The sequence below is a fragment of the Lingula anatina genome, chromosome 1, assembly GCF_051362555.1.
Source record: "Lingula anatina isolate TDL-2025a chromosome 1, LinAna3.0, whole genome shotgun sequence".
NCBI classification, from domain to species: Eukaryota; Metazoa; Brachiopoda; class Lingulata; order Lingulida; family Lingulidae; genus Lingula; species Lingula anatina.
This window is the reverse complement of record NC_141767.1, coordinates 57732379-57753287: the sequence shown is the minus strand read 5'-3', so window position 1 is coordinate 57753287 and position 20909 is coordinate 57732379. Positions and strand designations below refer to the sequence as shown.

At 37.2% G+C, this 20909-nt stretch overlaps 3 protein-coding genes across 3 annotated transcripts in view; 2 read left to right on the top strand and 1 right to left on the bottom strand.

The window, feature by feature from the left end:
* The first annotated feature begins 762 nt into the window (after positions 1-762).
* Positions 763-7255, top strand: LOC106178050 (uncharacterized). The gene is made up of 11 exons (XM_086994969.1): positions 763-813; positions 909-974; positions 1283-1407; positions 1651-1820; positions 2481-2534; positions 2711-2849; positions 3082-3197; positions 3391-3457; positions 3619-3798; positions 4663-4892; positions 5301-7255. Exons 1-11 carry the CDS (start codon positions 803-805, stop codon positions 5325-5327), a joined length of 1185 nt encoding a protein of 394 aa, XP_086851095.1. The 5' UTR covers positions 763-802; the 3' UTR covers positions 5328-7255.
* The window catches only part of LOC106178048 (uncharacterized), a gene marked incomplete at its 5' end in the record, with an annotated part of 32927 nt that continues 19273 nt past the window's right edge, over positions 7256-20909 (bottom strand). The window contains 12 exons of the mRNA XM_087015578.1: positions 7256-8461; positions 8712-8793; positions 9025-9165; positions 9344-9511; positions 10217-10336; positions 10558-10631; positions 10813-10966; positions 11245-11300; positions 11676-11818; positions 11965-12056; positions 12377-12606; positions 12840-12905. Coding sequence (XP_086871704.1) covers positions 8213-8461; positions 8712-8793; positions 9025-9165; positions 9344-9511; positions 10217-10336; positions 10558-10631; positions 10813-10966; positions 11245-11300; positions 11676-11818; positions 11965-12056; positions 12377-12606; positions 12840-12905 — 1575 coding nt within the window. The remainder of the gene's footprint in view (positions 8462-8711; positions 8794-9024; positions 9166-9343; positions 9512-10216; positions 10337-10557; positions 10632-10812; positions 10967-11244; positions 11301-11675; positions 11819-11964; positions 12057-12376; positions 12607-12839; positions 12906-20909) is intronic.
* On the top strand, positions 18174-20139 carry LOC147764823 (uncharacterized). The gene has a single exon (XM_086994929.1). It carries the CDS (start codon positions 18886-18888, stop codon positions 20137-20139), a length of 1254 nt encoding a protein of 417 aa, XP_086851055.1. The 5' UTR covers positions 18174-18885.

Below are 20909 nucleotides of genomic sequence, written 5' to 3'. Positions count from 1 at the left end.
AAGGGTAGCATTTCAGGATATGCACTAAGAAGACAGGAAATATGACTTTTGGATCAAACACGGATACGACTGGCAGTTGGCCTGCGAACCGGTTGCTGCAACTTGTGCAGGACCACAGTAAGATTAGAAATTGGTGTGCAAACGGTAATTCTTGGGTGTCACATCTACTACAATTCGGTCATCCTTGCGTGTCACATCTAACACAATTCGGAGCAAGTTGAACCTTGAATCTTGTTATGACTTTTTCAACAAATTCAAAATGTCGAAGGAAACGTATAAAACATCAATATATCTACTTTATATGGACTAAAGACTCTCAAAATCAATTAAATGTGATAAAATGCGTAAAAATAAATATACGGCATGTAGGCCTACATGGATTGGGATTGCTGGCATTTGCATTGCTGGCCCACCTGACAATTAGGTGTGTTATTTGTCAAATTGTAAGCCATGTGCCATGACATTTGCAAAACAATGACTAGCCTAGCCCTGGCTTCTTCTAACTGCGTTTTTGGCAGTGATCAAGACTGTGGGGACAACTGTAAGCCATCCTTGGGTGTCACATCTAACACAATATTGGGTCTTTTTAATATAATTTCGTTATTATTAAACAAAGTAAAGTTAGCAAACATAGAATTATAGTTTAACCATTTTTAACATAATTATCAAATTAGCCTAAGTATATTTAATTTTAAAAAGAGCTAACCTCATGTATGACCTATACACAACCTATGGGACCTTAAATAGCTTGTCTTGTTTCACCTTGACCTTCAATAAAAAGGTAGAAATGTGACACACTGAAATGGCGGATAGGTAAGTTATTTTTCTTAATCGTGATATTTCTCATTTTATGAGATCTAATGGCTTTGGTTTCAAAGATGTATTCATTATATTACACCTTTACGTAGGGATGATGGTTCCCGGAGGTTGGAACACACCATTGACAACGTAGAAAACGGAACTAAGAAACAAACGTAAGTGGAAGCTTCGGTCCACTTGTGAATATGTCGGCTTTCTAATTTTGTCATGAATGTAAAGAGTTAGCTTTAAAAAACTATTTAGGAAGGGTCCTGTATGTTTCGGCAACGTTTTATGTTTTGATATGTACAGCTTTGTTATAAGTAATAATTTTACTTCAAATTGTTCGTTAAAAAGAGTGAGCTTTAAAGTACAGTAGCTTAACGCGATTATTATGGTTCATCTACATGTAGTGAAATCGAACACCTGTTTAAGACCACCATTAACATTTCATTTGAATGTACTTTTATTTCACATATTTCAGTTATCAACAATGGTTGGACCATTATCTTTACTGTCAGCTTGCCAACAGTGTTATCCTGGTGCTGGTTGTTTTAGACAGTCTAATTATCTATATGCTTCTTCTGATTGATATTGGGATTATACATGGTGAGTATGGTACTAGAAAGGGTAGGTATTTTAAAGTCATATGTGCACATTATATCCAGCATTTTAGATATTTATTAAAGAGAGTAGTGATGAGAGCTGCGTTTAGACACACACGTATAGACACATAGACACAGATACACACATACTTGGACACACACACACACCTGCAGAATACTTGCAACTTTTAAAAAATCATACATTTTCATGAATATATGATTATAACTTGTATGTTTATTTTTTCAGCACTTTGCACTTGCTCACTGGCTGAGGACAATCATAGTTCAACAATCAATGGAAGCTCAACTGCAGGGTTTACAAACAAGGTGCTTCCAGTACCAAATAGCCAGGTTAATTTAGCTGGAGAGATTTTACATTATATCAGTCTTTGTATTTTGTGTCTGTTTATGCTGGAGGTTAGTATGCGTCGTAACTTTGCTTTTTTTAAATAATGATAAGAAAATACAAATCGGGTGGCTAAAAAAACATTACTAATTTCTAAGTAAACTAATTTCAACAGTTTTGAAGATATTGTATGAAATAAGATTTAGGATACTTTTGGAAAATAATGCTTTTTGTAAATGTTAATTTCATGACTGTACTTTTCAGTGTCTGGCAATTGATAATTATATCAAAACTGTTTCACCTTAACACTTGACATTTTCATTGACCAATAATAAGGTATCAAGAAACTGAGCCGAATTTTAATTCAGAAGCTTTTGAACTGTTGAAGTATTTGAACTTTAAAATTACTTATGTTTTTCGTAGCCACCCATATGTATTTATTATGTTTGTATAGGATGCATTATTGACTGGAATAGTTTGCTAACACATTTTGATCTGGGTATGGAAATAATTGGATGCACAATACCATTTTATAACATAAATATATTAAAAACAACTCAGCATCTTGAAAGTATTCACAGTTAGCATTGCTGTAACAGTTTATCTACAGTTTCATGGTTCTTGCATTTCTGACAGTTTAGACTTGATAATAGTGTGTGTGTGTGTGTGTGTGTGTCTATACAGTGTATATATTGCATTTTCACAGTAGTGTAATTTTATTATTTTTAAAGGTTATTTTGAAGTTGGTTGCAAGGAGTGGTGCTTTTTTCAAATATAAACTCGAGGTAAGATTCCAATGAATGTCACTCTTATTTTTCTATAAAGAAGTGCATGTAATGTATTTATTATTTTTTACTTTCAATAAAGGTGTGGAAGTTATGCTCCCTTAAGCTCTTTATTATGATAATGTGTTCAAAGATTATAAGTTTATTTAACAGTTTATCATTTTTCTACCTTTCAGGTGCTAGATGCTGTGTTAGTGACGCTGGTGTTTGTAATTTATGTGGTGTACAGTTTTGATATCATCCCCAGTACAGCCAAAGATGGGGTTGGACTTCTCATCGTTTTCAGACTCTGGAGGATAAGAGAAGTTATCAGGGGTATGAGCTGATTAAACTTCATATTTTTAATGAAGATTCCAAAAATTATTAATAATGATTAAACAAATAGTTTCTAAGTGTTTTTTTTCTCAAATATTGCACATTGAGAGAGATATTGTGTATATACATCAATACTTTAAATGGCCCACACAGGGTCATAGCTTTAGAAAAAAACTACATAGATAAAGATGCCCATCAGATGTTTGTTTGTTCAAAATTTTCTGTCTTCTAGGTGCTGCATTGGAGTTGAGAAAAGAAGCCATAGAGAAGTTTTCTAGAGAAAGAAAAGCTCGCATAGAGGCTGAGTGTAAAGCAGTGGAAGCAATATCACAGCAGGAATGGGACCAGGTAGGCTGTCAGGAAAGCAGGGCTTTGGGGAATATTGGCTATAAAATTACCTGTGTAATGGGTACAACTGTACATTGGAGGTTTTTGTAGGTAGTTAAAATGGTTAGAAATATCCAGTATAAGAATCATTATAGATATAATTATATTTGTTTGTTCATGACTCTTTGTGAATAAATATTCTTTTTTTATCCAGAGAGAAATAAGTAGCCTCAAAGAGAAATTAAGCCAGTATGAGGACAGATTGCAGCCCAGCACTCAAGGTAAGTCAGAATGTTTATCGATAGATTAGATATGTTTGGGTTGAGAATTTTCAAAAGTGACTGATACATTATGTTTTAGATGAAAATTGTTCATTTTGGTGATTCTGTAAATGGTAACCAACAACATATAAAATATGAGTATTTTCATGTTTTTTTTCTAGCTCCTGAGATAAAGTCAGCACTCAAGTCAAAAAGTAGCTCAACAAAGAAAACTGAGCAAGGTGGTGGAAGGTTCAAGAAGAAACCCACTTCCCAGCCTGTCTTCACTGACTTTCATGATGACCATGACCAGCACACAGATGACCATAGAATCTCATTTGATGATAAGAGAAGACTATCAGGTATGGTTATATATTATGCTCAAGGGATAAATATATTTAGAGAGAGAGAGAGAGAGAGAGAGAGAGAGAGAGAGAAGAAAAAGCATATGAGTGTAGAAAGATTGTCATGCCCAGTACAGCCAAAGATGGGGTTGGACTTCTCATCGTTTTCAGACTCTGGAGGATAAGAGAAGTTATCAGGGGTATGAGCTGATTAAACTTCATATTTTTAATGAAGATTCCAAAAATTATTAATAATGATTAAACAAATAGTTTCTAAGTGTTTTTTTTTTCTCGAATAGGTGTAGGAGTAATGACATATCGGCCATTAAATCTTTAATATGTCCTTAGGCACTTAACACATTGGTTGCTCCCACCTCATGTATTTAAGTATTAAAAATGACACAATATGTCTGGAAGTTACTTGATATTGACTTCACATACTAGTATCCTGTTCAGGAGAAATGGCAACTTTAGGCTCCTTTATACATACTGATACCAGCATGTGCACTGGGTTGTAAGGCTTTGGTAACTTTAACCCGGTAGCTACTATGCATTTAGCATACATCATGAATGTCTTCCAGAAAGAATAAAATTCATCTTATTTTTGGGTTTAAAGATACTGCATTATGTGTGAGAATTGTCTGTGTAATTTACCATGTCTTGGGGGTGCTATTGTCATCAGTGAGAAATAAATATCATTGCATAGAAATGTCTGCTGTATCAGGCATGGATTTAATCACAAGGTAAAGGTCTAGTGCATGTATATGGCATTGGTTCTGATGACAAGGAACAGGTCATATATTTTTGGTCTACTAGTAAGTTGCTATTACCAATTGGATTTGACGAAAAAAATATATATACAGCAAACCTATTATTCTGTAGAGTCCAAGAAACCAAAGAAGTACCAGCCTGCAATAACATCAACAGCATTTGGATATGACAATGAATCATATGATGGTTCTCTGGATGCCAAGGAGGAAGAAAAGGATGTTGATATACCACTGAAGTCGTTCACAGAGGAAGAAGTAGCAGTTTTGCACCAGCTGCAGGTGTTGAAGGGAGTTTCAGGATTTGAGGAGAGTTATGATGGTGCTGTTACTTACACAACTGAGGTAAGCTTATTTTTTATACAAACCTATATTAAATGTTTCTTAAACATGATAGAAAACTGCATGGCAAAGAAGTATCAAGCTTTTCAAAAAGCTGCTGTGGTGTTGTTCCTCAGGTAAATTCAGTGCTGTATAAATCAATGTAAATCAATGTTTAATAGAACACTCATGCACATGCACACATACATAATTTTATCTTGGATTTAAAAATTAATGTATTTTACAAAATCATTCAGAGGTAAACATTTTGTAATGAGGATAGCTTTTAGAGATAAGTAGACTGGTGTATGTCAGTACAATGCAAATAGGCATGTACAGCTGTGAAAAAGAAGATATATGTGCATGAAGATATTTTAAGCTTACCTACCACATTGTTCCAGTTTTTATCCTTCTTGAAAATCTGCCTTACAGGATGGGGTCCCCATGACATCTTTGTAACAAGAAGTGGTCTTTAGTGCTCATCTTCACAAGAAAGAAAAGATCTGATGGGCATCTTTATTTATGTAGTTTTTTTCTAAAGCTATGACCCTGTGTGGGCCATTTAAAGTATTGATGTATATACACAATATCTCTCTCAAGCACAGGGTTAAAATTTTCTGTACACATTGACTAATGAATGCTAACCTGTATAAGGACTTTAATAAGCTAATTAAATACCCCCACACACACACACAGACACACACACTTCAAGTCTATGTTAATGTCAGTGAATATTTTCACCTATAGCTAATCCTTACACAGATACCATATATGTCCTATATAGAAAAGATTCACTTTATATCTAATAAGCATTATTAAAAATCAAACTATGTATATGCATTTAGTATATTTCTCTATTTCTTGGATTCTTTTTAGATTTTGTAAGATTATTATCTTGATATTTTATAAAACAGGGCACTTGGGTTATGTGGGAGATTACATTACAAGTACATTCCTTGATTCATTCCTTAATGTGGACCAAACAAAGTTGACATTCCTTTCTAAATATTTTTCTCTGTGTATTTCATATAAATATCTTGTTAGTTAAAGGAATAAAGGGTTCTATTACTTTGAACAAGCATTTGCTTTACAGTTATTTATATACATGTACATGGATTTACCATGACAATCTTTTTTACTTATCTACACATGTTAGGTATATGTAGGAGCACTGCATTATTGTTGTTGATGTTTGTCAGCTTTTGCTGCTAAGTTGCTTCATTTTGTATTTGATACTTATACTTGTATATGCATTTAATGTATTTTGTCTGTGTGATGTCTTTTGTTTTGCTTGTGAACTTGCCATATCTAATTTATTGCAGTATATATATCTATGTATGTTGTTAACTGTGACATGAGATGGGAAAATTGTTGTAGCAGTTGATGTAGCTTTGTACCAAGTACATTAATATTTATGTATTGAAACAGGTTTAATGGTGGAGAAATTTCAAGTAACCATTAGTTCAGGATGCATTTAACTTTTATAAAATATAGTGTACAACAGAGGACTTCTTATTAAGATCTTGCACAAGAGTTGTAACATATATTACTTTAGAACACTATTTAGCAAGAGGTAAATGTGTAAAAAGTGTGATAGCCCACTTTGGTTTTCTGAACTTGATACAAGTGTATTTCAATGAACAGAACTTTAGTGATTAGGTGCTTATTATGTCTCTCCATGTTGTGATATACACTATGTGATGTTCACTGCTGACATATATCATTGTATTAAAGCTGTGGCAGCTGAGTATGTACATGTATTAGATTGCTGTCTGTATTTTAGTCCGGCAAACAGGACACTCAAGTATTCCTAAATAGTATGCTTTATTATGTATTAGTGTATATGGAATATGCAATTTAAATTATTAAACGGCAAAAGAAGCAATATCTTATAACCATGCAATGTGTGGTGGTCACTGCCACTCTTTCACATTGCTTCAAGTATTAAAATCCTGTAAACATCTAAAAAAAAGTTCATTTATTTCAGTTCCCTTCAGCTATTGTGCTATTCATGTCTTTCACGTTGAGTAGAGGAGGCTTTAGCTTGATGGGTACAGTGTGTACTTGAACAACATTTGCTACAGCTGGTATGACATTTGCTAGTGCTCTTTTTTTTGTGCTCAGTGATACTGATAAACTGTAGTAAAATAAGTGAAAAAATGGTGTTTAATTTTGAATTGGCATTTAATATTGGATCAACATTGTTTTAAAACTAAGTTTTTTAGTTACTGGAGTAAAGTGAAGATAACTGAATGTCAAATTAATGTCATCTATTGATAAAGGATGATGCTTTCGCCCTTCATCGTTTTTGCCAGATATTTATGTGTATGCCACATGATATTGCTCATTTAAATTGTCAATAAAGAAAACTTGGAAGTATAGTTTTTCAAGGGGGTTTATTTATAGTTTATTGTTAAATCGGTATAGATTTCAGTGTGCATTAGTGTACACAAAATGAGTAATACCTTTACTACAAGCGTTTGTTGGATTTACATCAACGGTGTCTGTCTATACTTAAACTAGGCTTATGATAGCATAATATTGGTAAGCACAGTGCCTTCATTTACAAAGCCCTTCTAAACGACAAAACAATGACGGGATACGCGTTAATAAGATAATTGTAGGCTCGTTTTAGAATGCACCATTGGAATATTGCATCAGAAGTATGAATACACTGTGCTATTGTATGCATTTTCCCTTCTTTTTACGATAACATAAACTTGAACTTTTTTTAAGTGCGCTATGAATAAAAGTTAACCCGGTACCCTGCCACTTATAATAGTTTGTTCCTTAGTTAAGAGGAACGGTAGTCGTGTGGCATGTATTACAGCGTTAAAAGAAAAAAAAACCAATCAGTTCTATAACTCCAGCTCTCGACGAGATACATGACGAAACTTCCAAGTGACAATGGCGTATAATAGAAATGCTTTTTTATTAATAGCTGCTTAAAGGAAAATTAAGACAAGAAACGTAAATGTGAAACGACTAGATTTTCAAACCACGCCAACGACCAAATGGGCCAATGCTCCCAGTATTGCAAAATCGTAACAGTCCTATCAGAACTTGCAGTAGAAACAGAACTGTTGACAGTTTGTATAAAACTTGCTGATTTGTAAATATTCCATAAATAAGTGGTCAACATAAGTAAGATGATTTGCCAAAATCAGACTCGGCCATTGTCTCTAATACTTTTAATTACCTCTCCCTGCTACACTGTTGTTTTTAAAAGCGCAACCTCTGTAAAATACTCTTATCATATCATAGCATATCATTATCATTATCATATTTATTACTAATATCATCACAGCAGATGACTAGAATACAATCTAAATAATTGGGAAGTTTCAACTTGACGCAAATGGATCAACAAAGGTTTGGTTCTCGTGGCCAGTGTGATCCCCAGAATCCAATGACCCGTCTCTAGTTGGTGACCCGTCTCTAGTTGGCCTCGTCCTCTCAACATTAAGCCACTCTCCGAGGGGTGCTTCGTTATTTTCCAACCATCGGATGTTGGCCCGTGTTTTCTCCACTGCGCGCTCAAACGCACGTGTGCCCGTACCTAAATGCTCTTGACGATTAATCCAGTCGATCAACTGAAAAAAAAAACAGTTAACCGTTGAGAGACCTTCCACACCAATACCTGTTGTACATGTAGTACTCCCTAGCAAAAATGAGTGCAATTCACGCACAAAGATTTAAACTCAGTCTTAAGTGCTTAAATCTCTATGTCGACAGTAGACAGACATACACATTTTTCCATATTACTTAATTATTCAAAATTTAGGGCATTTAAAATAAATCATGTCTGTAAATAAAATGTGAAGAAAAAAAACGTTTACTTACTGACGACAGTTCAAATTGGGAATTGAATCGCATCGTGACTTTATCGATGATATCTGACATATAGTAGGATAACTGACCAAACCTAGAAAATCGAAGGAAATTATAAAGGATTGCAATAACTGATTAAATGGTATATGTATCGCTTCATCTCCCACACCTTGGCAGATCCTGAAGTCTTTCAACAATAGATGTTTTAGGTGGATCTAATGGTTTTACTAAAAAGGTTTATCACAGGAAAGTAACTGATGAAGTTGATGATTTGTAGACAAAATTGCCCAGATTTTATACACACAAGTGAGATTGGTCAGCTTACCTGTCATAAACAGCCTGCCAGTTAGCTCTCAGCCAGTCCCATGCCAGGGTTCTGCCGGCCGGTGTGAAACCACACGCAGCCATCACAGTGGGCGCATCCTCATAGCGGACCTGAGTCTGGTCCAAGGTATATCTCAACAACCTGAAAGTAAGCATATCTTATTGGAAAACTTACATCATTAATCACATGGAACCAATATGTTATCGGCTGATGTAACAGTGTATGTAGACTACGAAAATGTTTTTTTTCTGCCATCAGAGTTTCTCCTTGAGTTTCAAGGCAATGTGGAATTAATGTCTTCTCTACAGAAAACTCGCACCTGTTGACTAGCCAAGGTGTCCTGGTGTTTGCACACGCCCGCAGCATCCTCTGTCTGTCTGAGGCAACTCTGGACTGCCTGCTTCTTGCGTACAGGAAATCCCAGTTGGAGTCTGGGCCGTACTTGATAGCAGCCATGTAAACTGGCTCGCGTAGGTTGTCGGGGATCCTAAAAAGAGACAAGGTAATATTTACAATGATCAATGCAGTGTTTGTCGTAATGTATGGAATCCTACAAACTGTATGAATAGAATTAATGTATAACTACGAACAGCGTGATTTTCAGAGCATAATCACTCTTTCACATTTACCCATTCCCTATAACCCTTTACAGATATAGTCGCGCACACTTGATATCTAGATGGGTTAATATATGTGAACATCTTTTTGTTCCTCAAAAATGTGACACCGAAACCGAATGAAATTTAAAAATCTGTCTTGCATATGACATAATTGTCTTTTAATCAAGGGAGGAGATAAAGCTATCTACTCTATTGGTGTAATTTACTGTATATTAAAGGGATAATAACTCTTCGTATGATATCTATATTTCACAGTAAAAACCTTGTGAATAACTCATAGAAATATAATATATTCTGTTTTACCAAAAAACAGCAGTTATAGCTTTTATTCTGATATCTGAACTTGTCTTTAGACCACGTGACCTCCATTGATGTCTATACTCTGTTAAAATCTCTTAAGAGATTTTAACAAAAAACCAAACTTTTTAGAAAAAAACCAGGGACTAACTTTGAATGTAAAAATGGATTCATTAACCATTGGTAAGTATGGGAAAATTGTTGTTTACTCCAGGAAAATTCATTTTTTGGCCGAAACGAAGAGTTATTATTGCTTTAACGTTAGGTGGACTTACGGGTTAACTTGATCTGGGGTTGGAGAAGCCTTCCACTGGTCAAACAGCTCCAGTCCTTTCAGTACACATGGGCGGTAGTTAAGACTACACATGAACGTAAGCACCTTAATACGCGTGAATCTGCAAGTTGAATATGAAATATCAAAACAAATTTTATTAAAATAAAACAAATCTATATAATAAAAATGAAATATAAAACATGCGATAAAATATGACGGCCTTTTAAACATACCAGTTTCATGTTACAGACTGGCGACGACTGATTACTGATTTATAAATGATTTTTTTAAATTTCATAACCAGTTCTGAATATCATGTACACAATACATAGCAACTTATACCTTTCCATCTGTTTTCCTGTATCTGTCCAACCCATACGGTTATAAACAGGCGTGAGTAGTTTAATAATATATTCCTACAAATTAAAGCAACATAATTATTGTATATTTATATCTGCGCTAAACATTTCTGGGAAAATTTCCCTTAAGTAAACCCATGTATCATAAGAATAACATTTTTTCAAAGCCAAACAACGTCTAAGATTTTTCAGAAAACAAAATATTTAGTTCTTATTACAATAATTTTAAGCGACCAACCCTATATATCCCGAAGAATTCACTTCTTGCCAGCATATAAGAAATGTACTCCAGATGACGAATGCCCACTGAGAGTGGCATGTAGTCTGTTTCACTGGAGAGATATGTCGTTGATGTCATGGCCAGGGCGATATTTACTGGGCGGATATCTCCTCTAACAATAAAACCAGAGAAATATGTTACAATGACTGTTAAAATGGTTTCCTTAATTGATACGCAACAGAGAAACGCATTATTTCCAAAGGAGGCCAATGTTCAAATCAACTACTTCATGGAGCTGTATCTATTTTACATATTTTAAACAGCTATATTATTGGAATTTACGCCATTTTCCTTAAATGATGTGTTTTCTTGATGATTAACGAATTTGAACTTTAATTTGTCGTTCTTTTAATATCCACGGTAAACCAAAAGGACAAAACTATTCACTACCTTAACAAATTGAAAAGGTCGTCCATCACTTGTCCCCTATTAATGGTGTGAATTTTCTAAAGAAAAAAGAAGAGAACCGTTCGATGGCAGGGATAAGAAGTGATTTCTAACTGTTCCTTATTAAATCTTATTCGGTAATACTTGTACGTTTTATACTACAGGTACGAGTATATCGAGTTACACAAACAATGTATGTTTGGTTACGAACACTTCATTTTGCAAATTACTAGTTTAAATGTACTTTTAAAACCGTAAAATGGAACTTTAAAATGTGTTTGTAACCCAGTAAATTAAGCTGACATACAATTAATGTTCTATAATCATAAAGAGGAATAGGCCTATGTAAGAGCAGTATTAGTTTATATTCAAATGCTAAGTTAAATTAAGCTAAATTAATATGGCCTCATATTATCCAAATCATTCAAACATACAGTATAATCACTCAAGAGTTGATTTAGGATATTATTCCAGTTCTCCAAATCGTAGTTGACGCGGTAGAACCCGGCCATTGCTGTATTTCCAATCACCCAGCCCCCTTTCTCCAAGGTGCCCACAGCTGAAGATGTTATGGCAGCTGAAAAATAGTTTTAAGCAATAACTTAGACTTAAATTGATTCTTATTGTTTAAAATATATGTGCAATATATTTCCTTCTTTTTAAAATCTAGTCAAGGTATGAAAGTACCCCCATATCTACACTGTTTTTCTATCCAACGCTTACTGTTTTTAAGGTTCATCCAGACGATCGGTGCACTGTTGTCCCAGGTAAGGTTTGAAGAAGTTGTGATAGTAAAGGGAATGTACCACACTTGGCTGTAAGAAGAAATTATTATTAATTATTATAATTATAATGATAATAACAATAAATACTAAGTACAGTTATTCACATTTTTCACTCGATCAAAAGAAGTAAGGTGCAATTGCATGGACTAAAACAGATTATGAAAAATATGAGAGACATTTTTCGTTCACACGTGTATAATAGACATTTGCATTAATTGATACACGCAATTTTTGTTTTGTTTTCTGTTACTCAACAAAAATGATACCACTGTAACACATTCTTCCACGAATCAGACTAGTTAAATGATCGTTTTCCTTTTTAAATAAAACAAAGTATGTTCTACACCTACTTTGCAGCCATTCCATATTCGGAGTCTGGATTTGTCACAAAATGCACTTGAGTAGCATTCCCAATAGGTGGACCGGGCAAACCGGGGCTAGACTCCGCAGAAGAGGATGAAGTGACTGTAATGGTTGAATCCCGTGCCAAATTCACAGTTACTACTGGGTACCCAATCTGTGCCGTCCAAGGTGTTAAAATCAGTGTTGCGTTTAAGTGTTTGCCCTCAGACCGGATTTGCTGAAGAAGAAAAATCAAATTATAAAAATAATGTTAGATGGAACGATATTGGTGTATTTGGAATCGGTGTTTCAAGATGTTTACCTCCGTTAATATTTTCTGTAGCTATGAGGTGTTCGATAACTTTCAACTTTTTCTTCAAACACCATTATGCCATAATTTTGTTAAACATTTCTATTCTACGTATCTTCACTAAACTTGTTCCAAATAAAAAAATAAATTGTCCGTCATACCTCGGTAATTGCCTCCCAAAGGGCATTTGGCTGGGCAGTTCCATAGGAATGATTATCGAAGAAACGCTGAAAAGATAAGTTAATATCAAAATTTGTACGGGGTTTAAATCTACATACATACCTAGGGATGTTATGTGACCGTGGCGATATGATGATCACTGAAGCCTGTCCATTTAGGCAAGCTTCAGTGAAGATCGAGGGCAACCTCGAGCCGCTACCCAAAAATATCTCGCTTCACTCGACATTTCTGCGTAGCGTCTCTCGGAATACTCGGATTTAACCTCGATGTAGTCTAAAATTTCACGACTACATCTTGGTTAAATCAGTCTAGGTCTCTTAAATGCTGGAAGTCAAAGACAGATTGATCATGAGACGACCTTGGCATCACGAGAATAGTGACGTTGCTTGCGTTATATACCTACCAGTAGACAAATTTTAAATCTCTCACACTCTTAAAAAATTAGCATAAACATTTCACGTTTAACAATTATTTTTTATAATTTTATTACATTATCATATGGATATGGTTTGAAAACGGGATTTAGTTTACATTTAAGCCACACGTGCGTACAAATTACTTGTAAATCTATAACTTTTTAACGAGGGTTGTGTTATTTACCTTTTGTTTTTAAACTGTTCATTCTTCCTCTTTATCAGATATATCGGTAAAAATCAAATATTTTCCCCCTTTGAACTTGTAATTACATGTAGTATGCTCCATGCTCTGAAACCAGCACACGTATATTCCGAAACCGCCTCGTAGTAAAAAATGTCACCAAAACGTAGCATTATTACTCCCGGGATCTTGAAATAAACATTCGTTTGATTTTAACTATATTCCGAAACTGCCTCGTTGTCAGAAATATCACCAAAAAATAAATATCTTTCTCCTTTGCACTTGTAAAAAATTAGTTTGACTATATTCCGGTCCGACGCTCCTTGTTTATCAGAAATGTCACTTCAAAGTAGAGGTTTTGCCTTGGGACCTTTTTTCTGCAGCAGGTCCAGCTACGTGTGGCTCAGCTGAGACGCGCATGGTCAGTGTAGACGATTTATTGATTAAATACTTTTCACGCCAGTTGAACGTCTGTTAAGATACTTCGTGGTATATTACCACTTCATAGGATAAGAATTACTACTTCATGATAGAAGGCGACTTCATTGGTTAAAAAATAAGGACCCTTAGGAGACTTCGTAGTATATTACCACTTCATGGTACATTGTATCCAAACATGTTTCAGTTCTGGTTGGATGTGGAAATTAGGCGTAAAGGTCGATATGATGTTTCATTCTGATGCGTGTATTCGAAATGGTGTGTGTGTGTGTGGGGGGGGGGGGGGGGGGGGGGAGTAACATTACTCCCTCACATGATAGTGCGTATTTTATCTCGTTGGAGTTTAATGAAGCTGTTATTTTCATATGTTCTCGTAGATACCCGTGAGATTAACTTCTATAAATAATGTACTTTCTTTCAAGAGCTCCGGTCCAGTGGCGGAAAGCATAAAGCTAGTTTTTTGTTTTACCCATTTAGTTTTGAAATTTTTAAGATTTCAGGACGTTTAAAAACTGACAATATTTGGACGTTGAATCATGGCGGGTCTGAGGCACTAGATGTATAAGACAAACGAAGTGTATAAATAAACACATTGCCTGCCTTTAAACTAGGGCATAAAACTGACCATGTGTGGTTTGATTGACGGCGCAGGTTTATAGATGTGGCTAGTACACAGTAGCAAGAATGTATGTCTTTCCACTGTAGGTAGAGAACTCTACTAGGCAGAGAGGTTTTAATTTTGCTCCACACTAGGTGTACATTAATATCTTTAACAAACCGTCTATTCCATTATTCGTGTTATAGAAGTATCTCTTTTGTAACTATGACATAAATGTTATGACTTGCAATAACAAGCTGTAAAAATAGGCTTTTCTATTGATATGCAACAAATATGTTTCGAAAATATCTCGGTCGTTTTAAAAGATTGACCTCCTGGCCTATATACTTAATGAAAACGCTTAGGTCGGAAAGTCTGAAATCTGAATGATTTGAAACGGTCAACTGTCCAGATAGATGTTGGGGAGAATGAAATGCTGGGGATTCATAAAACTGGTGTAGAGCCGCATTTTGCAACTGCAAGGCATTTTGCAACCAAAGAAAATCGTGAAAACGAATTTTTCAACCGGAACGCATTTTGCAACCAAAATTTTTTCTTAGTCAATAAATAGCTAGTGAGAAGTTCTATAGAGGTAGAATTGGAATGGGGACGGGGTTGTCTCGGCTAGGTACGCTTACATTGGTCAAGCTTTCCCTGTGGTGGACAATTTATTATATACATGATCTATTTCACATTGTTATTTCCTAAACCATCATAGTAATGATGATTAATAAACCTATCATTATAGGGATTTGCAAAGGCTCTTCGGAATTCAATTGTGACTTGGGGCGTGGTCGACCCTGGGGGTTGTCTATTCTAATTTTTACATAGTATTTTATGCTAGGAGCATGAAACGTGGCTACATTCTATTTTGAATGTGAAAGGGCACTTCGGATTTTTTTTTTTTTTTTGGGGGGGGGGTCCTGGGGGCGGTTTAGTCTAATTTCCATTATTATTCCTGCTATATCTATCCTTAGACCAATAAAACTGGGAACGTAAGGCTATGGGGATTGAAAAATCTGTCTTTGGGGATGTGTATGGGTCCTTCTGGGTTTTTGTGACATTGAGTGTGGCCGTCCCTGTGGAGGTTGATTTTAAATTTTACATCGTTATTCGTGCTTCTACCCTTACGCCAATACAGTTGGGAACATGAAACCTTCCGGGCTGATAAGCTTACCATTGAGGATATGCATAGGTTTCCGGGAATGTTAGTATGATATTTCAGGTGTGGCTATCCCGGGGGGTGGTTGATTATATTTTTCACAACTTTTTTCTGCCATCTATACCCTTAAATTTTAAGGAACATAATGAACCTGTCATTTTAATGAATGTGCATGGGTCCTTGAGCAATGTAGAGAACAGGAGAAGCACATACAGAACTAAATGGACTTCCAGCCATATGCATAAATATAGGTCAGGAAATCCAATTAAAAACTAATACAAGGCCCCACACACTCGATCAGGAATCCTAGCGTTTAACTGCTGTTGTGTCTTAACACAAAACTAAAATGTTTATTTCCCAAGAGCAGTAATTAACATGTGTGTTTTATGTTAAAGAACAATGGGACTTGGACCCTGGGATTCCTGAGAGTATGGGGTCTTGAATGGGTTTTAATTAACTTGACCTATATTCAAGAATACGACTGAAGGTCTGTTATTTAGTACTGTCTGTTGCTTTCTCTACATTTCCCCTTCCTTCCTAACTCGAAGACCGCCCTCAGATTCACACATAGGATGTAGTACTAGCTGGGTCGGTCCAACTCTGCAAGGAATCTTAAGTGCAATCTATGGAATCAGCTTCATTGCCTGACAAACCACTAATCACTCCACCCCCTAGGGACGGCCACACCCCAAGTCACACTAATGTAGCCCACCCATGCACCAAAGACTCATGTTCCTAATTCGAATGGTCTAGGGGGAGATGAAATAAATTACGGTAATATATATGTGTACCATCCCCAGGGACAGCCACACCCCAGGTCACAAAAAAAAAAAAAAAAAAAAAAAAAAACTGCCTATGCACACCCCGACATTTTAGTTTCCTCAACCTAAAGACCTATGGGTATATAGCAGAAAATACAATTTAAAGATAATAATCAACCACCCCTAGGTCACCAAAGTCACCAAAAATCCGAAGGACACGTGCACATCCCTAATGTCAAGTTTAAATATCCCCAACGTCTCATGTTCCTCACTTTAATGGATAGAGGATACCAGTAACAACGATATAAAAAATATATACCCCCCCCCCCAAGTCCCACTACTAAAGGTCTACGGGTAGATAGCAGAAATTACGATGTAAAAATTACAATCAACAACAATTACAATCAACCACAATTCTGAATAAATATCAATCTACAAGGCTGTTGATCTCGCAGATCAACTACGTTAATTAGGCTGCTAAACAACAAGTAGGCCTCCCCCCTTCCCCCCCCCCCCCCGGACGAACGCCTTATTAACAGGTTTCCAAATGCAGACTGTGCCGCAGATAATACTTTCGGGTCAAATGAGAGCCAGCCAAGGGCACATTTCAGGGACACCATTGATCACATCATGATGGACATTCACAGGTGTAGGACCAGAACAGTGCATCTCGGAAACCAAGGGACAGACGTAAATAATTACACTTGCGCGTCTTTCCTCATGCAAAAATTAGTCTTTTCAGAGTGGGACGCGACTTGATCAAGATAATTGTAGAGCACAATTATATACACGACCTTCTCTGCTTCTTTTTATTATCTATTTATTTATCTTTAATAATTGCTTCCTATTTGTTTATTTATCCATCTTATAATCCAGTAACCTACGCCTAACTTATGTTTTCATAGCCTGGTTTACCTGATCCATTAGTTTTATGCATCAAGCGGATCTGGGAAGGGAGGGCCCAGGGGGTCTGGACCCCCTTTTCTTCAACGTTGACCATTATCTCCCATAATGTACTGATTTTTAGAAATACTGGATCCTCACCTACATACGCCTGTGTATTTTAAAATTACTCAAAACATGCATCCAATACCACTAAAGAAACCCTATTCAGTCATACAAGTAAATTAAAACGTACAGTTTACCTATTTTGGATAATATTTACAGTACAAAAACATTATATTAATAATTTCAAAAACGTTCTCTCTCATAGCGTTGGGCCAACAACAGGTACTTTTTCACCATTATCCCATGAAGTCGCAGGCAATATCTTATGTGGAGATGAAGTCGCATTTTATCCTATGAAGTCGATTTGACAGTAAAATCAGAGCATTTATCCCATGAAGTGGTAATATACCATGAAGTATCTTAACAGACGTTCAACTGGCGTGAAAAGTATTTAATCAATAAATCGTCTACACTGACCATGCGCGTCTCAGCTGAGCCACACGTAGCTGGACAAGTATTTAGCAAAAATTGACCTAATTGGTCAGACATTACGTAAGAATTTGGCGGGAGGTGACCAGCGCACGTGGACGGGTTTATTTCATATAACATCTCTAGAGCGTGATATAGGGTCACTTTATTCGGTTTTAGGGGTGTTTTAGGATGAAATGACTGTATTTTTTTCTCGGTATGTATGTCAAATAAATACACTGTCACCCTCTCGCGATATATGCCATGAACACCTCTCGCTAACGCTCGAGGTGTTATGGCATATATCGCTCGGGTGACAGTGTATTATCTCACACTTAATGTTATAACACGGTAGTGTTATACAATTTGTCTCTGCCTTTAAATCACATTTTCAATCACGGAAGAGAAACCAAAATTAGAAACAAAAATCTCAGTAGAGTAATTTATTTAAGTAATTGAAGATACACCCCTTTCAGATGACAGAAAATGGAAACCCGGTGCCGACTCTAGAATTGTAGAAATACTTTGGCCTCATTATAGTCATTTCGCTCTTTTGATCTCTTCCACCAAAAACAGTCACTACACCTGGGGAAATTCCAGTTGAGGCCATTCCCAGGTCCGAGCGTTATGTAACCTTCCTACCCGGAGAACATATCCGTGTTCAGGGCTACTATGGAATGTAATATAGTCCCTGTATTTAGTTTTCTCATACTTCCTATTAATCACGTATGTTACCTTTAGTTCCTTTATTATTCCTATAAATTACACACATTTAGTAATAGTTATTGGGCACGCAGGACTTAGAACGATTCCCTATAAAATGAGGGCTTCTCAGTTAGTGAGAGGGAGACCCCGGGAGATCGTCGTGACTGTCCCTGCCTGCGTGCCAGATTGTAGCCCGTCAGAAAATAAAGATCTTCATGAGCTACCATTGATGTCTTCGGTGTTTTCAAGTTTGCTACCCGCTCAGAATTAAGTAACCATCCGGGTTACAAGGTGGTGGAGAACACGGTTGATTCCTTCTCCCGCAGCTGAGCCAACAGCAACGTCCCCGCATGTTTTCCAGGCCAGAAAACTATTGGTCAACGCCGTCAGCAAATACCAGGCACAAAAAGGCAGGTGAGTCACGTACGTCGATTCCCGTTAAAGAGCCAACGTCTCCTCCGTCGGCACACACCTCACCGACTTCTTCCCGCTCCGCTTCACCAGCATTATCGCAACTCAACGATATCACCGACCCCACTGTTATTCAGCCTTTAGAGAGCAGCGTTTCCGACACTGAGAGCTCCACGCCCGCCGATTCCGCCAGAAACTCACCAATTCCCCCACACCCCCTACCGCCTGCCCACGCTGATAATATGCCGGCCGATTTGCATTTGATGCCTGAGAAATTCACAGGCTCAACTCACGAAGATTACAATCGTTGGCTAGCCCATTTTAAAAATTACGCAGCATACAGAGGGTTGTCAGACGAACAACAACGTTCGGCATTTCCTCTACTGTTGCGTGGGGCCGCCCTTGATTGGTATGATACACTACCAGAAGAGCACCGCCAGGACATGACAACAATAGAATTGGCCTTTACCCGTCGCTTTCGGCCAACTGAAAGCGCAAAATGGGTAGCAGTGTCCAATCTTTTCCACAAAACTCAATCTCCGTCCCAACCAGTCCAGGACTATATCGCAGAAATGCGACGAGAGGCGGCTAGAGTTCAACTGCCAGAAGAACAAGCAATTCAAGCCATTTTACACGGTCTGCTACCTGAAGTACGACCGTTTGTAGCGCAACATGAGCCCCATACCTTCGAAGAACTCATCGCACGCGCACGCCAGGCGGAAACAGCCATTCAACCTTCATCGTCGCCATCTGCCACGTTAACGGCCCTAAGCACGCAATTGTCCGAAATCAAGGAAAAGATTTCACAACTGTCAACTTCTCCCCCGACACCGGCCACAGTAAATCCTGTGCAGCCCACGGCGACATATCCCCAGAACCCCAATTTTCAGCGCCAACCCCCCTCTTCTAATTTTCAGAACGCGTACCCTGAGTACATTCCACACGGGCAATTCCAGCAACCACGCCGCTATAACAATGGACCTCCACCCCCTCGATTCCAGGGACGATCTGGAGGTAGACAACTGGGTCGCAGCGGAAACAGACAATTTGCCATGAATCAAGAGACACCAAGATGCAACGGCTGTGGTATGTCGCATTTACGTAAATTTTGCCCCGCTTCTCATTCAACGTGTAGAAATTGCGGTAGAATTGGTCATTTAGCTAGGGTCTGCCGTTCTGGTAGGCGCCAATGACGGTTAAAAGCACGAAAAAACGAAAAGGCTGTCGGTACACTGTCAAATTCTGTTAAACAAAATTCTATTTTTATTTCGACACGAAACTGTAGGATAGACACATTGGTAGATACGGGTGCTTCTGTTTCATGTATATCGAAAGACGTTTTGCATAAAATAGGTATTTCACTATCTCAGTTAGCTCCGCCTTCTCATTTGAAAACGATTATAGGCGTAGGTGGTGTATCCCAAAACATTTTAGGTGTGTTACGTCTCCAATTTTACATTGGCAAAGCAAAATTTACTCACAATTTTCAAGTTATACCAAAACTCACTCGTCCTGCTATTTTGGGCCTTGATTTCCTCCATAATCATGGAGCCACTCTCAATTTGTCCACCCAGGAATTGATCTTGCGTAACCCCGACATTACAGTCCCCTTTACCGTTTCTGACCAATTGGGCCTCGCACGCAATACATCCACTGTCACCATTGCGCCCCACACAGAACAATTAGTACGTGTGCATGTCTCTCGCGTTCACTTAAAACCCCAAGTGTCAACTCTTGTTTTATTGGAACCGACCAACATTGTTTCTACGTTATTAGGCGCATCTTCAGTGAATGCTTTGTCAACGCGATATTGCTTTTACCGTATGGCAAATGTGACTCCTAATACTATCACAATACGTCGCAATACTATTTTGGCCAAAGCGTCCCGTATTGACTCATCTATGGTAAATCAAATTGATTTCACTTCCAGCCCCGCCCCTCCAATTCCTCCTCCTTCCCCTCA